Below are 20,086 nucleotides of genomic sequence, written 5' to 3' on the forward strand. Positions count from 1 at the left end.
CAGTGGGTTAAGCGCACATGGTACAAAGCCGAAGGACTGTCATAAGGATCCCTGTCTGAGTGCCGGCTCCCCACCTGTAGGGGGGCCGCTTCACAGGCGGTGAAGCAGGTCTGCAGCAGGTGTCTTTTCCTCCCATCCCCCCTTCTCCTCTTCTCTCAATTTATCTCTGTCCTATCCAACAGCAACAGCAATAATCACAATGACAACAACAAAAAACAATAACTAGGGCAACAAAATGGGAATTCAATTCCTCTCCTGGGGATATATCCTAAGGAACCCAACACACCCATCCAAAAATATATCTGTACACCTATGTTCAAAGCAGCAAAATTTGTAATAGCAAAACCTGGAAGCAACCTAGGGTTCCAACAATAGATGAGTGGATAAGAAAACTGTGATGTATATACACAATGGGGTATCACTCAGCTATTAAGAATGATGAATTGGGGGCCAGGCAGTAGCACAGCGGGTTAAGTGCACCTGGGGGTCACTTCATGAGCAGTGAAGCAGGTCTTTCTCTCTCCCTCTCTGTCTTCTCTTCCTCTCTCAATCTCTCTCTGTCCTATCCAACAGCAGTAACAACAACAATAATGACAACAACAAGGGCAACAAAAGGGAAAAAATGGCCTCCAGGAGGAATGGATTCATAGTGCAGGCACTGAGCCCCAGTGATAACCCTGGAAGGAAAAAAAAAAAAGATGAATTCACCTTCTTCACCTCATCTTGGATGAAGCTTGAAGGAATCATGTTAAGTGAGGTGAGATAAGCCAGAAAGAGAAGGATGAATAAGGGAGTTTCACTCTTGAACAGAAACTGAAAAATAAGAACAGAAAGGGAAAACGCAGAGAAGAACTTGGACTGGGTTAGGTGTATTGCACCAAAAGTAAAGGACTCTGGGTAGGGGTGGGAGCATTTTCAAGTCCTGGTTTTCGATGGTGGAAGAAGACCTAGACTGGGCATAGTGTTCTGTAAAAAAATTGAGAATTTTTACATATGTACCAACAACTTTATTTACTGAAAACCATTACACCCCCCCCCAAAAAAAAAAAAAGTAACGTGATACAGGGCCTTTTACAGACTCCCTAATTGGTGTTACTTAGCCCACACAAGCCCTACAGTAAGCTCTGCCAGGACAGCTTCATAGGCTGTCATTCTCCCTCACGACCAGCAGGTGAGGCCCGCGGTCTCTTCTGGGAGCTCAGGTCACAACCCCGGAAGTACATACTCCATTTGGTCCTCAGAAATGGCGGCGGCAGCGACTAGAGCTGTGTTGTTGCCATCTGCTCGGCGGCGACTCTGGGGTTTCACCGAGAAGCTTCTGGTCCAAGGTTCAGTCGGGCGGGTGAGTTTCCCTTCACTTGTCAGGACATTGCCTGGGACGAGCCAGTCTTACCCTCGTGCCTCCACGCAGCGACCCTGGGCCGGTGACACCCTGCCTGGCCCCTGGCGTGGGTGCCACCCACCCAGAAGGCCGCTCTGTTCCGGACTGTGGGACCGGGACCCACTGGCGGTGCCAGTGACGTAGTAATGACGCTGATAACCGGCGCCTCTCCTCCCAGTTCCCGAGAAGACTTGGTGAAGCAAGTACTGAAAGCGTGTGCCTGAGGAATGGGGAAGTGAAAGGCGCACGAGGTTGAGCGCCCATGTTGCAATGCTCAAGGACCCAGGTTCGAGACCCGGGTCCTCTCCTGCAGGGGGAAAGCTTTGCAGGTGGTGAAGCAGGGTTCCAGGTGTCTTGCTGTCTCTTTCCCTCTCTGTCTCCCCCTTCCTCTGGATTTTCGACGGTCTCTATCCAATAAATAGATAATAAAAAAAATTTAAAAGAAAGAAAAAGTGGAATGGATACTGCCTTGGAGTGCAGCTTTGGCTGAAGACCGAGTTTGTTTTTATGTTTTAAATTTTTGAGTACTGACAGTTCTTTTAAATCTTTATTATTGGATAGAGACAGACAAATTGAGAGGGGGAGAGAGAGGGAGAGAGGCAGAGAAACACTTGCAGCTCTGCTTCACCACTCGTGAAGCTTTTCCCCCTGCAGGTGGGGTCCAGGTTTCTGTGCAGTTATGCGAGCGCTTAGCCAGGTGTGCCACTGTCTTCCGAGACCGAGTTTTTTTCATTATCTGCTGGGCTTCCTGTCGACCCCAAGTAGTTAAGGAAAACTTTTGATTGTAAATGCATTTTTCTTAGGCGCGAGCGTCAAGTTGTTCACAAGCTATATGGTATTGAACACACTAATGAAAGCTAGGAAAAACAGTTAGAAAAAACACAGTAACACAATATACTTTGAACATCAGTGTATTTTTTTTTCTCTTAAAAAATTAAGTGAAAGCCAGCTTCAATCCCCTGCACCACCATAAGCCAGAGTTGAGCAGTGCTCTGGTTAAAAAAAAAAGTGAAAGCCTAAATTTCACTTCTGTGTGTATAGATATTTTTGTAGATTTCTCCACCTTCCTCCCCTCACCCATTAGCCCCTCCACAGTAGTAGACACTTCTAGCAGAGTAAAAGCAATTTCTGTCTGGATAGTGAAAATAACTGCACATTTTCCTTAAAAGAAGGGTATGTTCATAGTCATGTTGTTTTGGGCTTATGAATAGTTGGTTTTACTGTTGATTGTAAAACATTAATTCCCTAATTAAAAAATAAATAGTAGTTGGTTAAGGAAGATTTCTAGGCCAGGCAAAGGAAAGGAGTGAATCTCAGAACAAAAATTGAAGAAAGAGTACTTTTAGTCTTTTTAGGGATAGTTTTTGTATTTAAATTTTTTTTATCTTTATTTATTTATTGGATAGAGACAGCCAGGAATCAAAGGGGGGGGACAGAGAGGAAGAGAAACAGAGAGACACCTGCAGCCCTGCTTCACCACTTACAAAGCTTTCCCCCTGCATGTGGGGACTGGGGACTTGAACCTGGGTCCTTCAGCACTGTAACATGTGCGCTCAACCAGGTGCACCACTACCCAGCCCCTAGTTTTTATTTTCTAATCAACATTTAATAGTGAACTAGAGGTGAATTTTGCTTCCTTTCTTCTATCTCTCTACTTCCAACTAGTCATATTTTGGAGGGAACAGGTGGAGAAGTGCACAGGCTGCTACACAAGTTGTTCTTAATGTTCCTGAAACACGAGTGACATGTCTGGAGAACGGACTCAGAGTGGCCTCTGAAGACTCTGGGCTCTCTACATGCACAGTAAGTGATTCATTCATGCAACCTTTGAGTGACCTCATAAGGAGAGAGCAAATTGTTGCTTTTCAGCTTGAGCTTTTTAGTTGACTAGTGGTTGAAAACTAGTGGCAATTATTTTACATTGACAGTTGACTTTCAGTTATGAGTCCTTCTAGTGATTGTTTTATATTAGATGCAGGTGTTGTTTTTTTTTTTAATATTTTATTTATTAGTAAGAAAGATAGGAGGAGAGAAAGAACCAGACATCACTCTGGTACATGTGCTGCCGGGGATTGAACTCAGGACCTCATGCTTTAGAGTCCGATGCTTTATCCACTGTGCCACCTCCCGGACCACACAGGTGTTTTGTTTAAGTAACTACATCTGGTTCTTGTGGCCTCTTTAGTAGAAAGAGTGTTCATAATGAAAGACTACTGTTGACTACTCTGATGGATGCTTTTTACATTTTTTTTTTTTTTTTTTTTGCTTCCTCGCTGAACATGGGCGTTGACTGGTCGGTCCATACTCCCAGTCTGCCTCTCTCTTTTCCTAGTAGGATGGGTCTCTGGGGAAGCTGAGCTCCAGGACACATTGGTGGTGTCTTCAATCCACCAATATGATTTTAGATCATATTGTCTTATATGATCTAAAAAACCATCAATTTTACAGCTGAAGACAAGTTTCAAAAAATAGTTTGTTCCATGTCATGCAACTAGTACAGAACAGAACCAAAACTTAAACTTACATTTCAAATATCTTTCTGATGGTTTTTAATCTACAGTTTAATCTACAGCCTATGCTAACAAGTTGTACTAAGCATCCTCAGTGAAGCTGTCAGGTAGATGTTTGTAGCACCAGTCTGGTAATTAAAATTTCAAATTTTGTTTAAAAAAATGTCTTGCCTAAGGTAAAAGATTATATCTTATTAGGCGGGAAAAAATAGTGTTGTAATTGGAAAGTATTTGTCAGAAAAAGTGTCTTCACACTTACATGCTCCTCAAAATAAGGAACATATTTAAAAAAACCATGTTTTTCTTAACTGTCCCTTAATTACATTGAGGTTGGACTCTGGATTGATGCTGGAAGCCGATATGAAAATGAGAAGAATAATGGAACAGCTCACTTCCTGGAACATATGGCTTTCAAGGCAAGTTGTTATAAGACACTTTTTTTTTCTTTCAATTTTTTATTTATAAAAAGGAAACACTGACAAAAACCATAGGATACATAGGGTACAACTCCACACAATTCCCACTACCAGAACTCTGTACCCCATCCCCTCCCGATAGCTTTTTTTTTTAATATTTTATTTTTATTTATTTATTCCCTTTTGTTGCCCTTGTTGTTTTATTGTTGTAGTTATTATTGTTGTTGTCGTTGTTGTTGGATAGGACAGAGAGAAATGGAGAGAGGAGGGGAAGACAGAGAGGAGGAGAGAAAGATAGACACCTGCAGACCTGCTTCACCGCCTGTGAAGCGACTCCCCTGCAGGTGGGGAGCCGGGGTTCAAACCGGGATCCTTATGCCGGTCCTTGTGCTTTGTGCCACCTGCGCCCCTGATAGCTTTCTTATTCTTTATCCCCCTGGGAATATGGACCCAGGGTTATTGTGGGTTGCAGAAGGTGAAAGGTCTGGCTTCTGTAATTGCTTCCCTGCTGAACATGGGCGTTGACAGGTCGATCCATACTCCCAGCCTGTATAAGACACATTTTTATAAACATGCATTTTCTTTAAGAAGTAGTGAGCATAAGAATCTCCCAAGGCAAGGAGAACTACTTGAACCTGGCCTGTACAGTAGCAGATACCCTACTGGTTTTCCGACCTTTTTATCCAGGATAATTATCTGATATAATTACTGAACTTGCCTTGTGGATTTTCTCTTTGGGATAAAAAGGTAATTTGGGGGCATACCACTGTTTTCTGCAGGTTGGTATACTTTTGAAACTGAATTTGGCCACTTGCAAGGAACTGACATAAACTAATTTCTTTGTATTCATTGTTTGAAGTGATTAGAACAAATGGGGGATAAAAGAAAAGTATCATTTCTTTCTCTCTCTTATTCTAGGGCACCAAAAAGAGATCCCAATTAGATCTGGAACTTGAGATTGAAAACATGGGTGCTCATCTCAATGCCTACACCTCCAGAGAACAGACTGTATATTATGCCAAAGCATTCTCTAAAGATTTACCAAGAGGTATTGTGGTTATCTGTTCTACAGATAATGACATTTTCATGAGGGCTCAGAAGTAGTACTTTTTTTTTTAATCATTAAATTCATAGACAAAATTGTCATGGCTGGGAAGGTGGCTTAGCAATTAGCACAGGATTGTATATGAAACCCTGTATTGCATATGCCAGAGTGGGGCTATGCCTCTTTTTCTCTCATGAAATAAGTAAATCTTATCTTAAAATTATATAATTTAAAACTTTTGTGAATTAGGGTCATATTTGTATAATTTTCGGAGGTTTCATTATGCTTCCCCAGGGTTCATTTTAAATCCTTTTGGTACTTAGCTCTCTTGAACTGCTCCAGTTACCATTTATGAGTGACTTTGCTAGTGGTAAGAATCTAGCCAACATTCGTGATCCAGGAGGTGGTGCAATGGATAAAGAATCTAGCCAACATTAGTTAGATGAATAGTAATAGACACTGAGATTAAGTGAAATGGGGAAGTATATTTGGGAGGATATTAATTCTGTAAGTGAATCCTGGGTGCCTTGTCTTTTGTATGGCCTTTAGCTTCCTGTGAGTAGCAGCCCTGTGTCTGTGGGAACTTGGGTCATGTGGAATTTCTGTACACACCTAGATGTTTTGACTAGCAAAATTTTCTGTTTTCATATAGAATGACATACTTGAGCAGACATGCATGCATTTTTCAAGCAATTATAGGTAGAGTGATAACATTTGTCATGGGGACTTATGGCAAGTAGGAATCTTCTAATGCTTTACCACAATAATTCATATTTTACTTTTTTTTTTTTAAGATTGTCTTTCTAGTTTCTGAGTTTAATCACATGAATATTATAGGGTGGCTAGTATCATGGTATCTGATGCTAGTTTAATAAAAAAAGATTTCTTTGTTTCCTATATTTTCAATTAGCTGTAGAAATTCTTGCTGATATAATACAAAACAGTACATTGGGAGAGGCAGAGATTGAACGTGAACGTGGAGTAATCCTTAGAGAGATGCAAGAAGTTGAAACCAATTTACAGGAAGTTGTTTTTGACTATCTTCATGCTACAGCTTATCAAAATACTGCACTTGGAAGGACTATTTTGGGACCAACTGAAAATATCAAGTAAGTGCAATTTTTAGAAATTTTTGAGAAATATTTGAGTTCTGAAAATTAATGTTCACAAACATCCAGAAAAGTCTATTTCAGTCTCTGAGCATTTACAGATGGAACAATACCCATTTCTAGCAAAAGGAAATTCTAGCAAAAGGAAAAGAGGGAATACTCCATACCTCTTTGTGAGACCAGCCAAAACTTGAATTGTGTAAGACCTGAAAAGATCATTACAAGAAAGGAAGACACAACACAGCAATCCCAGTGAACATCAGTTCAACAAAGCATTAGATTATTTCATTAGATGCAGAAAAAATTTGGAGCTAAAACTCTATGTTCATCTATTTTTAGGGACCAGCAGGCTTTTCCTGTAAATGGCCAGATAGCCAATATTTTTTGCCTTGTGGACCACATACAGTTTCTGAATGTTAGTGTAAAAGCTGCCACAGAAAATATGGTCATGATTTGGGGTCAAGCTTTGTTGCACCCGATTGCATGCACACGTTATCTTGTGCAGGGAAACAGATTGAAGCCCTGCTCCTACAGGGGGGTGGGGACAAACTTCACAAGAGGTAAAGCAGTGTTGCAAATGTCTTTCTCTCTTTCTCTGTCTCTACTTCCACCTCCCCATCTCAATTCCTGTCAAAGAAAAAGAATATGGGCATGACTACTCTTTTTTTTTTTTTTTAAATATTAGTGGGGCAAGGGGGAAATAACCCAGCTGGTAGAGTATAGAACTTGCATGCCTGAGGCTCCTGGTTCCATCCTTGGCACTGCATGTACCGGGGTGGTGGTCTGGCTTTTTTCTCCCCCTCTCTCATTCTCATAATAATGAATAAAAAAAAGTTTCTTTCAGAAAGTAAATTCCCACCCCCTTAATTTGAATAAAATTATAATTAGTTATACTTTAGTGCCACCAAACTCCCAGGTATCTGAGTTCATAACTACTATTGGTATAAATATTGGTCCCCCATACCCCTCTCTCTCTCTCTCTCTCTCTCTCTATATATATATATATATATATATATATATATATATATGAAGTTTTATACTTGTTGCATTTAAGTTTTAGAATACCTTTATGATCCAGTTGATTTCATATATATTATGTGAAGACTGGTACTTAAAATTTTTCTTTTAATTCTGCCTTTCTTACTCAATTTATAGATCTATAAATCGTAAGGACTTAGTGGAGTATATAACCACACATTATAAGGGTCCACGAATAGTACTTGCTGCTGCTGGAGGTTAGTCCATTTATACTTCTGTAACTTTTTTTAAAATTTATTTTCCCTTTTGTTTTGTTTCCCTTGTTTTTTATTGTTGTAATTATTGTTACTGATGTTGTCATTGTTGGATAGGACAGAGAGAAATGGAGAGATGAGGGGAAGACGGGGTGGGGGGGGGAAAGATATCTGCAGACCTGCTTCACCACCTGTGAAGCGACTCCCCTGCAGGTGGGGAGTCGGGCTCGAACGGGGATCTTTACACCGGTCCTTGCGCTTTGCGCTGCGTGTGCTTAATCCGCTGCGCTACCGCCCAGCTCCCCTTCTGTAACTTTTTAAAGTCATTATGGTGATGGGTTTATTGGTTTAATCTTATTGGAAGATGTCCTAAGAGTTATATTTACAGACTATTGCAAATTGATATAAGACCATAAGAGGGGCCCAGGTGGTGGCATACCTGGGTAATAAGTGCATGTGTTACCACATGCAATAACCCATGGTCTCCACATGCAGGGGGAAAGCTTCATGACTGAAGCAGTGTTGTATCTCTCTCTTTCTCTCTTGTCCTCCTCCTTTCCACCCCCTTACCCTCTGTTTCTCTCTGTCCTATAAAATAAAACTTTAAAAATATTTTTAAAAGATAATAAAACCTTAGTCATTCTCCAATACCTAATTATATCTACACAGTGGAAAAAAAAAGGCTTCCCTATGTTTTGGATAGAGGTGGTGTGGAATCAGAAGCTGAATATCTTAGTATCTGGATCATTTAATAAGAGAGCCATATGTGGTATGTCATAAAGTAGTAGAGACATTTGTTGTTGGGTACTGAGAACTGTGCAGACTCATGGTTTTTCACTCTCTTGTGTATCACCTTTGTACTGCCAGGGTCTTTTCTATTGTTTTGTTACCCTCTGGAATGATATCCAGAGTGACTCCTACATAATTATTTTGAAAACGTTAAATGGCGAGGGCTGTGTGGTAGCGCAGCGGGTTAAGTGCACATGGTGTGAAACGCAAGTACCGGAGTAGGGATCCCAGTTCAAGCCCTTGGCTCCCCACCTGCAGGGGGTGTGTGTCATTTCACAGGTGGTGAAGCAAGTCTGCAGGTGTCTCTTTCTCTCCCCCTCTGTCTTCCCCCTCTCTCACAATTTCTGTTCTATCCAACAGCAACAACAACAATGATAACAAGGGCAAGAAAAGGGGGAAAAAATAGCCTCTAGGAGCAGTGGATTCATAGTGCAGGCACCGAGCCCAGCAATAAGCCTGGAGGCAAAATAAATAAATAAATAAATATATACCACCTTGGGCATATTATATAAACAGAAGTGTTGGCTTTCTGCTTTAAATTATACTATTAGATACTATGTGAAAATATTTTTCTTTAATTTAGGAGTTTCCCATGATGAACTACTTGAATTAGCCAAGTTTCATTTTGGTGACTCTTTGTCTACACACAAAGGAGAAATACCAGCTCTGCCTCCCTGCAAATTCACAGGAAGTGAGGTAAGACTTGCTTCCTAAACTATTATTTGGTCTGTCAGGTTTTTCTAGCATTATAGTTATGAAAGAGTGTACAGTATGAACATCAAACGGGAAGAAATCAAAGACATAAGCTGAAAGATAGCAAAAGGAAGAGGGTGAATTTATATGCTTTTATTCCTTCCGATTGTAAATTAGCCAAGCACCTGTTTTTTTGTTTTTTTTTTCTTCCTAAGGAAGCAGTTTTAAGGGCAGTATTATAATTTGAACTTTTGTGGTCTGGGAGGTGGGCAGTGAATATAATTGGAACATTTTTTGCTCTTTGACATGATGTCTGCCCATTTATGTGGCAGGCACAGTGAATAAAGCAGAATAATGCTCTGGTTCTGTTTCATCAATAAATAAATAAGTATAAAAGTAATTAAAAACACCCCAATGTTTAACTTTCGCATTAGGTTTACTCTGGACTAAGTTCTGCCTATGGTACATTTCTGGGGATAGCCATTGGAGCCTTATCTTTAGGAGAATCTGCTACATTAATAGCTTTAAATTATGTTGAGATTTAAGTCTGCTGCCTTACAAGATTATGCTTTAAGTAGGATTATTTAGAAAGAAGTCTGATACTAGCAGTTGCATAGAACCAAATATTGGCAATACAAAGATAAGCTTATTTCAGTCTTAGTTTAAGTTGCTAGACCAATTCATATTAACCATTACAAATGCTTCATTTCTACCAAAGATAAAGCAAAACCTTTTTGAGTTGGTAACTATCTAGTGCATGTGTCTGTAGTATTTCACTTGGAGATCTTTTGTTTCCTTGGTGTTGGGGACTGAATCCAGAGCCTCATACATGCAAGGCATGTACTCTACCATTGAGTCTATCCTAGCCCTGCAATGGGAGATTCTTCTTGAAAGTCATGTTTACCTATAAGTCTTTATTCAAGGTTAGATTATATACAATCTAAGGAGGTCTGATAGTTTTAAAAACAATAGTTATTTTAACCTTAAAGCTAATGGAACTGTGGTGGATTTGCCTATCAGGTGTCTTATATAGAAGTAGTCATCTTTACTAGAATCTCGTTTCCTCTGTCCTAACTAGATCCGAATGAGGGATGACAAAATGCCTTTGGCACACATTGCAGTTGCTGTTGAGGCTGTTGGTTGGGCACATCCAGATACAATCAGTCTCATGGTGGCAAACACACTGATTGGCAATTGGGATCGTTCTTTTGGTGGAGGAATGGTAGGTAATTTTAAGTTAATGGACATCTGTATTATGAATTTAGAATTTTAAGATATAAACTGATCCTGAATTTTTGCAGCCTGGAGCAGAAACATGTAATTTCTTTTGAGATAAAACTTGTGGGGGGGTAGTGCAGTGGGTTAAGTGCACATGGAGCAAAGCCCAAGGACCGGTGTAAGTAAGGATCCCGGTTTGAGCCCCTGGCTTCCCACCTGCAGGGGAGTCACTTCACAAGTAGTGAAGCAGGTCTGCAGGTGTCTTTCTCTTCCCCTCTCGTCTTCCCCTCCTCTCTCCGTTTCTCTCTGTCCTATCCAGCAATGACAACATCAGTCACAGCAATAAAAAAACAAGGGTAACAAAAAGGAAAATAAAGACATATTAAAAAATATTTAAAATCTTGTTTGTTGGATAATTAAAAAATTGAATGATAGAATTTGTTGTTATGCATGTGTACACTGTTGTCATTAATGTTCATATTTTAATTTTAGTAGTTCTGAGGTAAATTTCCCTGCTTTTCTATGTGTATACTAAAAAGCACAAAACATCAAAATGTGTGAGAGAGTAATAAATAATAAAGGGAATCTGGATAATGTTTTTTAAAATATTTATTTTCCCTTTTGTTACCCTTGTTTTATTGATGTTGTCCTTGTTGGATAGGACAGAGAGAAATGGAGAGAGGAGAGGAAGATAGAGGGAGAAAGATAAGACACCTGCAGACCTGCTTCACTGCTTGTGAAGCGACTCCCCTGCAGGTGGGGAACCAGGATCCTTGAGCCGGTCCTTGCACTTTGCACCACATGCGCTACCACCCAGCCCTCTACTAGTTTTTTTTTTTTCTGTACTACTGTTACAACTTTTCTGGAAGTTGCATATTTCCAAATACAAGTGAATGTACATGTACACTGAGATTTCAATAACATACATTTCATGTAAATATCTTAGACCTTATACACATTAAAAATAAGCATATCTAACTGCCCTACACATTGATTATAGCAGTGTATTTTACACGTAGAGACAGTTACTAGACTAATTATATATATATATTTTTAATTTCTCTGGGGATGCACTAGGCTGTTTAGTGAAACTTGCAGTGTTATTAAATTTTAGCTTTATTCTTGACTACTGTGTAAAATGGAAGAAAAAGCACATTCAGTTTTTGCCACATCCCATCTTATTTTCTGGTAATTTGAAAATATATACCTACAGTTTCAAGACACTTTATTTCCTTACAGAATTTATCTAGCAAGCTGGCCCAGCTTACCTGTCATGGCAACCTCTGCCATAGCTTCCAGTCTTTCAACACTTCCTACACAGACACAGGATTATGGGGAATCTATATGGTGTGTGAACCAGCCACTGTTGCAGACATGCTACATGTTGTTCAAAAAGAATGGTGAGAAAAATTAAATCTTACTTAGAATTCCACTTCAGGCTAATTTTCTCCTTACAGTGTTGGTGATAGTAACATTGAATCAAGAAAAGTAGGCCAAGGCTTAGCCACATTTCTAAGTCATAAGAACTAAAGTTAGGTGTGAAACTGATTTATACTATAAAACATTTTTTTTTTGGTCATTGTGGGTTTCACCATTCTGAGTCTATATATAGTACCTAACCTTCCTCTAGTATTTTCACGTGGTCTACCTGTTGCTCAAATGTGAATCACTGTAAATCAGGCATCCTCCTATGTGAGCTGTCATGTTAGCCCCCACTATAGACATTCTTTTTTTTTAAATTTAATTTTTTTAACCAGAGCACTAATCAGCTCTGGCTTATAGTGGTACAGGGGATTGAACCTGGGACTTCGTAGCCTCAGGCATGACAGTCTGTTTGCATAACCATTATGCTATCTACCCCCACCTGATTTTGTTTTTAAGTAAGAGAATACATATAAAGAAGCATAGTATCACTCTTGACATGTGATAATGAACATTAAACTTGGGACTTCATGCTTGCAAATCCAGTGCTCTAGACAGTCAACACCTGGGCCACTAGACATTTTTTCTTTGCAGCCCAGGTAGGTGTTGGCTGTGTGGTGGGTAAATGTTGGACTTTCAGGCAGGAGATGAGCCCCCAAGTTTAATTCTTAGCATAACATGTGCCAAAGTGATGCTTCCCTCACCCCCTTTTTTTTTTTTGCTCCACTCTGGCATATGGTGGCACAGAGGATTTGAACCTGGGACTTTGAAGCCTCGGGCAAGAGAATCTCTTGGCATAACCATTATATCTCCCCTGCCCCCCTCTCCTTTTAAAGAAATTGTTACTCTTAAGCAGTAGGTTGCCTGAGAAAAGTTTAAAGCAGTGTTAAAGGCTCATGACTCCTGGAAAATTACTTAGCTCTGGGTCCTTCCTCAACCTTGCTTACACGACTCATTCTAGTGAAAGAGTGTAATTGATTATGTTGAATTCTTATGTTGAGAAACAAGTGGCTCACTAGCATACTGAATCTAAATAAATGGGGATTTATGAAATGATTAATTGGAAAAATAGCAAGTCCAGTGCTCTAGTCACTTGGGTCACTAGACATTTTCTCTTTGCAGCCCAGGAGGTGGTGCAGTATTGGATTCTCAGGCATGAGGCCCCAATTTAATCCCTAGCATAACATGTGCCAAAGTGATACTTTCCCTTCTCTTTCATTAATGAATAGTTTTTTTTTTTGGTTGAAATCCTCAAAAAACACATAACATTCTCAAACTACCTGACATTTTCATTTTTCCAAATGGTATAGGATGCGACTTTGTACAAGTGTCACCGAAAGTGAAGTAGCACGAGCCAAAAATTTACTGAAAACAAACATGTTGTTGCAACTTGATGGTAAGAAAAATGATGAAAATTCTCATTTCATATACAGCTGATCCTAGAAAATGTATGGGAAGGAGCATAGAACCTCCAAAGTGGAAAAATCCTTATATATCTTTTGACCCACGCCCTCAAACTTTACAGTTGTCCCTTGGTATTGGGTTCAGGACCCCACCCCTAATTCACCAGTGTGAAACATGAAAAGAAGTCCTGGGGGCCTGGACTGTGGCACACGGGGTGTGTGTGTGTGTGTGTGTGTGTGTGCGTGTGCGTGTGCGTGTGTGTGTGAAGCATGTCTGAGGGTATCTTTCTCTCCCTCTTTATCATCTCTCAGTTTATCTCTTATCTAATAAAAATTAGAATTAAAAAGGGGGGGAATGGCCACCAGGATCTGTGGATTTGTAGTTCCACTGTAGTTACTTATAGTCTAGTAAGTATTTTCTTTAAAAATCTTTCTTTAAAAAAAAAATCTTTTTAAACAGGTTCAACTCCAATATGTGAAGATATTGGTAGGCAGATGTTATGCTATAATAGAAGGATACCCATCCCTGAGCTTGAAGCAAGAATTGATGTAAGTAGTTCTCAGATACTGTTTGATCTTGTGCAAGAAATACTTTGTTAATGTTGAAATGAGTCCTGCTTTTGACTAAAAAAATTGAGGATACAGAATTTGTCTTTACTACGAGAAGCTCTGGAATGCTATTATCGCCTCTATTTCAGGCTATAAATGCTGAAACAATTCGAGAGGTGTGTACCAAATATATATATGATAAGAGTCCAGCTGTTGCTGCTGTTGGTAAGCTTGGTTTCCTTTTGCCTACATAGAAAGTTGGTTAACTCCTCTGGGGGTATGGATCAACCTGCCAACGTCCATGTCCATGTCCAGCGAAAAAGAAATTACAGAAGCCAGACTTTCCACCTTCTGTAAAGAATTTTGGTCAGTACAACCAGAGGTGGATAGAAGAAAAGGAAGCTTCCAGTGGAGGGGATGAGACATTGAACTATGGTGGTGGGAACTGTGGGGAATTGTACCTGCTATCTTAAAACTTTGTTAATCAGTAGTAAATCATTAATTAAAAAAATACTTTAAATTGTTTTAACTTCTTTTTTCCTTTTTAATTTGTAGGTCCCATTGAACAGCTACCAGAATTTAACCAAATTCGAAGTAACATGTGCTGGCTTCGTGACTAAAGTTCTCCTAGTTGAAAAACAATGAGGAGATACTAATGTATATATATTAAATAATATTAAAGACCTGTAAATTTTAAGCTATCAGTCTCTAACTTTGAATGAAATATTCTGTCAAACTTGAAAGGTATCACTACCCCAGTGAACAGCACACTTAAAATTGTCATCCAGGGGCTGGGCAGTGATGCACCTGGTAGTGCATATACTACCATGCACAAGGACCAGATTTCAAGCCCCCAGGTCCTCACCTGTAGGGGGAAGCTTCATGAGCAGTGGAGCAGTGCTACAGGTCTTTCCCCCTTTCCTCTCAGTTTCTATGTTGCGCTCTGAAAAATGAATAAATAAAACACAAAAAAGATCACCCAAAGTATAATTTTAAGAATGAAATTTATACAGTATTTTCAGTTTTATTATAAAAATGCACACACAAAGATTGTCATAGAAGTCATTTCTTGGCTCTACTTGCATTCAGCACTTGCTCTTGAGCAGCTTTCTTTGCTTTTACCATTTCAACAAGTTCCTAGGAAAGGAAAAAGGTGTTATTCAAACTAAGTTGTCAGAACTTGCAGATTTGACATTTTTAGTCTGGCATATGTAAATAAAATTGAAAAGGTATTTGTTGGGGACGGGTGGTGGCACACCTGGTTAAGTACACACACTACAGTGCACCAAGACCCAGTTTCAAGTCCCTGGTCCCCACCTGCAGGGGGAAAGCTTCACAAGTGGTAAAGCAGGGCTGCAGGTGTTTATCTCCCCCCTTAACCTCTTTGATTTCTGGCTGTCTATCCAATAAAAATATTTTTTTTTAAAAAAGTATCCCACTAACTGCTAGAGCAAGAAAGTCCCAATGATTGGTTATTTTTGACTACTCCATGACTACTGTGGTATTAAAACAATGGCAAAAATGTAATCTAGAGGGCTTAGGGAGATAGCATAATGGTTATGCAAAATGATTTTTATGCCCAAGGCACCAAAAGTCCCAAATTCAATCCCCAACACAACCATAAGCAAGAATGGTGTTCTGGGTTAAGGATTTAGATAATGAAATTTATAAATTAAAACTCTACAACCTTATATCGTTTCATGCAGTCTTTCTTTGTTCTGCCAGGCACTGTTTCTGCAATTTTCTCCCATCTTTCAGGTGTATTTACTGGATATGTTTTCAAAGCTTGTTCCAAAAGCTTCTGTTCTTCTGTTGTCCAAGGGGTGAAATCTGTGCATGGACCTGTTTAAGAAAAAAACTTTACTTGAAAAATAATACCCTGAAAGAACATTTTTTCTTGGAATACTGCCCCATGTGATCCTTGGGTACACAGGTCAGGTACCTTGCTAAGATTCAAATCTGTGATGTGTCATTCTGTACATCTGACAGTGAATACAATCGTTTGTACATGCATAACATTTCTTAGTTTTCCACATAGCAATACAACCCCCACTAGGTCCTCTGTCATCCCTTTCCAGGACCTGTACTCTGCCCCTACCCCCCAGTCTTACTTTGGTGCAATACACCAACTCCAATGAACAAATTTTTCGAGTATCTTTCAGTCTCTTAACAACTTGACATTGTACTTGCCAGGCTTAAAAACAAAAGTAAATATATTAAAACTTGAAATGTTGAGCTAAGACAGCACAAGCAGTGATTAAGGTTCTGTTAAATTTAGTTCCATGTAGGATAGGGGAAGAGAGCTGCTTGGCAGCTACACAACTATTTGGATGAGAGTCTGAAAATCATTCCCTTTTGCTAGGAGGAAGAAAGTCTAGCAAAATTAAGCCAAGTGCCTAAGGTTTCAATTCAGGCCAGATGAGATTAGATTCTGTGTTCTAGTGTAACTTTTACCATATCCATTATAATATTGAACCCTCCAAAATACGTACTTTAAAAAAAAATCCTTTATTGGGGAACTAATGGTCATCAGTAAAATATAGTAGAGTTTGCACATGTGTAATAATATTTCTCAGTTTGCCATATTTCCATTCAGCCTCCACTAGGTCCTCTTCTGCCATCATGTTCTAGTACCTGAACCTAACCCTGCCCCAAACCCAGCATCTTTTACTTTGTTGCAATACACCATTATATGAACTTTTTTTTTTTTACCATACTTATATATTCTACATATACAGACATAACTGGTTTTGAATCACATAGTAAGTTATAAACAATCTAATGCACCTCTACTACTCAACACCAAGGTTATGATTTCCCTTAAATGATGAGATTAACCTTGATATTATCTGGTCTACTTAACTTACCCAAATTTCAATTCTCCAATATCCTTTCATAATACTTTGTAAAATATATCAAGCAAACAAATTCTCCATTAACTCTCAGTAGCATAAACTGAACTTAACACTTTACTAACCAGTCATCTGAAATGTATACCTAAACATTAGGCACCACATACCTTCACAGAGTGATATCTATAGTATAGGTAGCATTATTTACTTACAGAAAAAAAAAAAGTAATTTACCTTCAAATCTTTCTGAAGGTGTTGCATTGTCAGCCTGAGGTACTACTCCATGTTCCTTTTTAAATTTATCAAAAGCCTTTTTGTTTATGTCATCTTTTTGATGAGGATCTGAAATGTGAAAAAAGTAATTACAAATCACCTAATTCTCATCTATATGTGGATGTGTATTTCTGTGGAGCCAGGTCTTACCCATGTGTGATTTCACCATTGCCCACATTTTTATTCAGATAAACTGAGAAGGGAAGAGACATCACAGCACCAGAGCTTCCTCTGATGCCACACCGCTTCCTTACATGATGCTGGGAGCCAAAGCTGGACATGCACGTTAGTCTCATTATGTTACACAGTTTTGTTTTGTTTTGTTTTTTTGGCTGAGCTGAAGTCTTGCCCATGTGCAGTTTTGCCACTCCTGGGGTGAAGTTTTGATTTTAGACAGGTGGAGAAAGAGAAGATAAAACATAGCACAGGAGCTTCTGCTGCCATAGCACTTCCCGTGTGGTGCTGGTTCTTGAACCTAGGCCCTCATGCATGGCAACACATGTGCCATCCCCACTGAGCTCTTTTTAGCCCTACAGAATATTTTTAAACATTCAGGGGGCAACAAGGTGATTCAACAGGGAAGTTGCATGTCTTCCATGTGTGAAGCTCTTGGTATGATCCTCAGCATAATATTAAATAGGTATTCAGGGCAACAAACAAGTTGATTTTTGTAAACTCACCAAGTTTTTGAAGACTCTTTGCTTTGCCAATAACATCTTTTGCAGTTCTTTTGATTCCAGAAGAAGAGTGTATGTTCATGTAATTAGCAATAACTTCCCATCTGAAAATGTGTATTTCAGATACAATAATAAATTAAGAGGGGAAAAAACTGCCAAGCAAAAGATTTACTTGGGGAACAGGTGGTGGTGCACCTGGTTGAGCACACAAATTACAGGGCACAAGAACCCTGGTTCAAACTGCTCGTCTCCATCGGCAGGGGGAAGTCTTCACAAATGGTGAAGCAGGGTAGCAGATGTCTCTTTGTCACTCTCCCTCACTATCTCCCCCTTCCTCTTATTTTCTGGCTGTCTCTATCCAATTAAAGATAATAAAAAATTTTTAAATTAAAAAAAATTACTTGTGGGAGTCGGGCGGTAGTATAGCAGGTTAAGAACGTGGCGCGAAGCGCAAGAACTGGCTTAAGGATCCTGGTTCAAGGCCCCGGCTCCCCACCTGCAGGGGAGTCGCTTCACAGGCGGTGAAGTAGGTCTGCAGGTGTCTGTCTTTCTCTCCCCGTCTCTGTCTTCCCCTCCTCTCTCCATTTCTCTCTGTCTTATCCAACAACAAGGACATCAATAACAGCTATTAACAACAATAAAAAACAAGGGCAACAAAAGGGCAAATAAATATTTAAAAAACTTTTAAAAATTACTTGTAACTGAGAAATGTTATGCATGTACAAACTTGTATTTACTGTCGAATGTAAAACATTAATCCCCCAATAAAGAAATTTAAAAAAAAAACAATTAGTGCCCCCCCCAAATTACTTGTATTTCAACTATAGAAGGACTGATGCTAATATCAACAGAATCAGCTCTAAGTTGGTATGATTATTTGCTAATGTATGATTTTTTATTTTTTTATGTTCAGATCAACTATAGTCTTGGGATTTAAATTTGTACAGAAGAGACTTTCATGCCTGAGGCTCTCAAGTCCCAGGTTCATTCCCCCACACTGCAATAAGCCAGAGCTGAGCAGTGCTCTGGTAAAAAAACAAAACAGATAACACAAATATATAAAAAAATCACATATTTATATTTGCTATTTGCCTGAGGAGATAAACCATTCTCAACAGAATAAGTTTCTTCATCTACAGGAAAAGAAAAAATGGATCTCTAAGGACTCCTTAAGTTATAAATTCAGTGTTGTAGGAAGTACTAGTTTGAGGTGGGGAACAGAGGATTCAGGTTGTAAAATAAAACTATGGAACACAAAATTAGTCTCCAGGATAAATAATGATGAAATAGGCCAACACGATTGTCATGGTTTCTGTTTCATGATCTCTAATTTTCTTAGAAATTGATGGTTATTCTTTTACCTGTGGATGTACAGACACATGTGTGTTGCTATAAACTATAAAACCAGCAGGTTCAAAATCCACTGTGGACCCAGAAGGTGAAATATCAGTAGAGTACATAGTACATGGTTTCCATGTTTGAAGCCCTGAGTTTGTTCCCTGGTACATTTAAAAAAAAAAAAAAACCTGCATCTTCCTTTACACACATCCTACTGTGGAACAGAATTTAGTGGAAAGCAGGAAAGCAGTCTGCCTAGCTTCAAGCTTACCTCTGATAGCTTAGCAAGATTTCTACTACAATGAGTGCTATTTGTATTCTTTTATACATTATCCCCAGGTTACAATGTATATCAAAAAGAAGTTTCATTAAACGTAGTACCTTGAGTTTGTTCCAGCAGGGAAGAGGTTCACAGCTTTAATCAGTAATTGCAGATCATCTTCTGACCAGTTTTTACTGCCATTTCCACCTCCACTAGTTGATTTCTCAGCATTCTTGGATGCTTGTTGGATACGAGCCTCAGCTTCCTCTTTCTCTTTTCTAATTTGCTCATTTATTTCTTCTATCTACACAAACACAGTTAAATCAGAGACTTAAAACATCTTGTTACTCAAAACATCCTGACAATCATCCTGCACCGCTCCCAGGTCAAGCCTAAAAATGACATCAGGTTCTCACTCCAGCTTGACAGCTATTCTTGAGGCACCAAGCATCACCAGCCTAACATTGTGTCCCCATTATGTGACTTCCATTTGCCTTCAACACTATTTGGCAGCTCTGTAGTCACTGGCTTATTTACTCATAAAGCCATTAGAAGCCTCTATTTAAATTCATATTGACCTTTCAGCAGATAATCTCATACTCTACAAAAAGTAAAGGCGGGAGTCGGGTGGTAGCGCAGCGGGTTAAGCGCACGTGGCACCACACCACGTGTAAGGACCAGCAGAAGGATCCCGGTTCCAGCTCCCGGCTCCCCATCTGCAGGGGAGTCGCTTCACAAGTGGTGGAGCAGGCCTGTAGCAGGTGTCTATCTTTCTTTCCCCCTCTCTGTCTTCCCCTCCTCTCTACATTTCTCATTTCTCTCTGTCCTATCCAACAATGACGACATCAGTAACAACAAGGGCAACAAAAGGGAAAATAAATAAAAGGCATACTTCCAGTCTACTCTCAAACATGCAC

General features: G+C 39.4%; 2 protein-coding genes across 4 annotated transcripts in view; one reads left to right on the plus strand and one right to left on the minus strand.

Annotated features, from left to right (window-relative positions):
* The first annotated feature begins 1,198 nt into the window (after positions 1-1,198).
* On the plus strand, positions 1,199-14,464 carry PMPCB (peptidase, mitochondrial processing subunit beta). The gene is made up of 13 exons (XM_007532682.3): positions 1,199-1,342; positions 3,047-3,184; positions 4,221-4,307; positions 5,226-5,355; positions 6,263-6,461; positions 7,617-7,696; positions 9,066-9,178; positions 10,254-10,397; positions 11,633-11,793; positions 13,126-13,211; positions 13,679-13,767; positions 13,917-13,992; positions 14,323-14,464. Exons 1-13 carry the CDS (start codon positions 1,244-1,246, stop codon positions 14,385-14,387), a joined length of 1,467 nt encoding a protein of 488 aa, XP_007532744.1. The 5' UTR covers positions 1,199-1,243; the 3' UTR covers positions 14,388-14,464.
* A 127-nt stretch (positions 14,465-14,591) lies between these two features.
* Positions 14,592-20,086, minus strand: part of DNAJC2 (DnaJ heat shock protein family (Hsp40) member C2) — a 43,292-nt gene continuing 37,797 nt past the window's right edge. For 2 of the 3 annotated variants that reach the window (XM_060196368.1, XM_007532679.3), the window contains exons 13-17: positions 19,289-19,473; positions 17,573-17,673; positions 16,854-16,961; positions 15,455-15,609; positions 14,755-14,904 (exon numbers count right to left, since the gene is read on the minus strand). In XM_060196368.1, the coding sequence (XP_060052351.1) occupies positions 14,830-14,904; positions 15,455-15,609; positions 16,854-16,961; positions 17,573-17,673; positions 19,289-19,473 (624 nt within the window). In that variant the 3' untranslated portion in view covers positions 14,755-14,829. Of the gene's footprint in view, positions 14,711-14,754; positions 14,905-15,454; positions 15,610-16,853; positions 16,962-17,572; positions 17,674-19,288; positions 19,474-20,086 lie in introns of those variants that run through there. The other variant, XM_060196366.1, reaches the window with a different exon arrangement.

Source organism: Erinaceus europaeus, chromosome 8 (genome assembly GCF_950295315.1).
Source record: "Erinaceus europaeus chromosome 8, mEriEur2.1, whole genome shotgun sequence".
Classification (NCBI taxonomy): Eukaryota; Metazoa; Chordata; class Mammalia; order Eulipotyphla; family Erinaceidae; genus Erinaceus; species Erinaceus europaeus.

What these genes read in the sequence shown, in the direction of transcription:
- PMPCB (XM_007532682.3), top strand. Translation starts at nt 1,244, where the DNA reads ATGGCGGCGGCAGCGACTAGAGCTGTGTTGTTGCCATCTGCTCGGCGG. An exon ending in TGGAACATATGGCTTTCAAG is followed by an intron (nt 4,308 to 5,225) that starts GCAAGTTGTTAT and finishes CTCTTATTCTAG; the next exon opens with GGCACCAAAAAGAGATCCCA. An exon ending in CTCTAAAGATTTACCAAGAG is followed by an intron (nt 5,356 to 6,262) that starts GTATTGTGGTTA and finishes ATTTTCAATTAG; the next exon opens with CTGTAGAAATTCTTGCTGAT.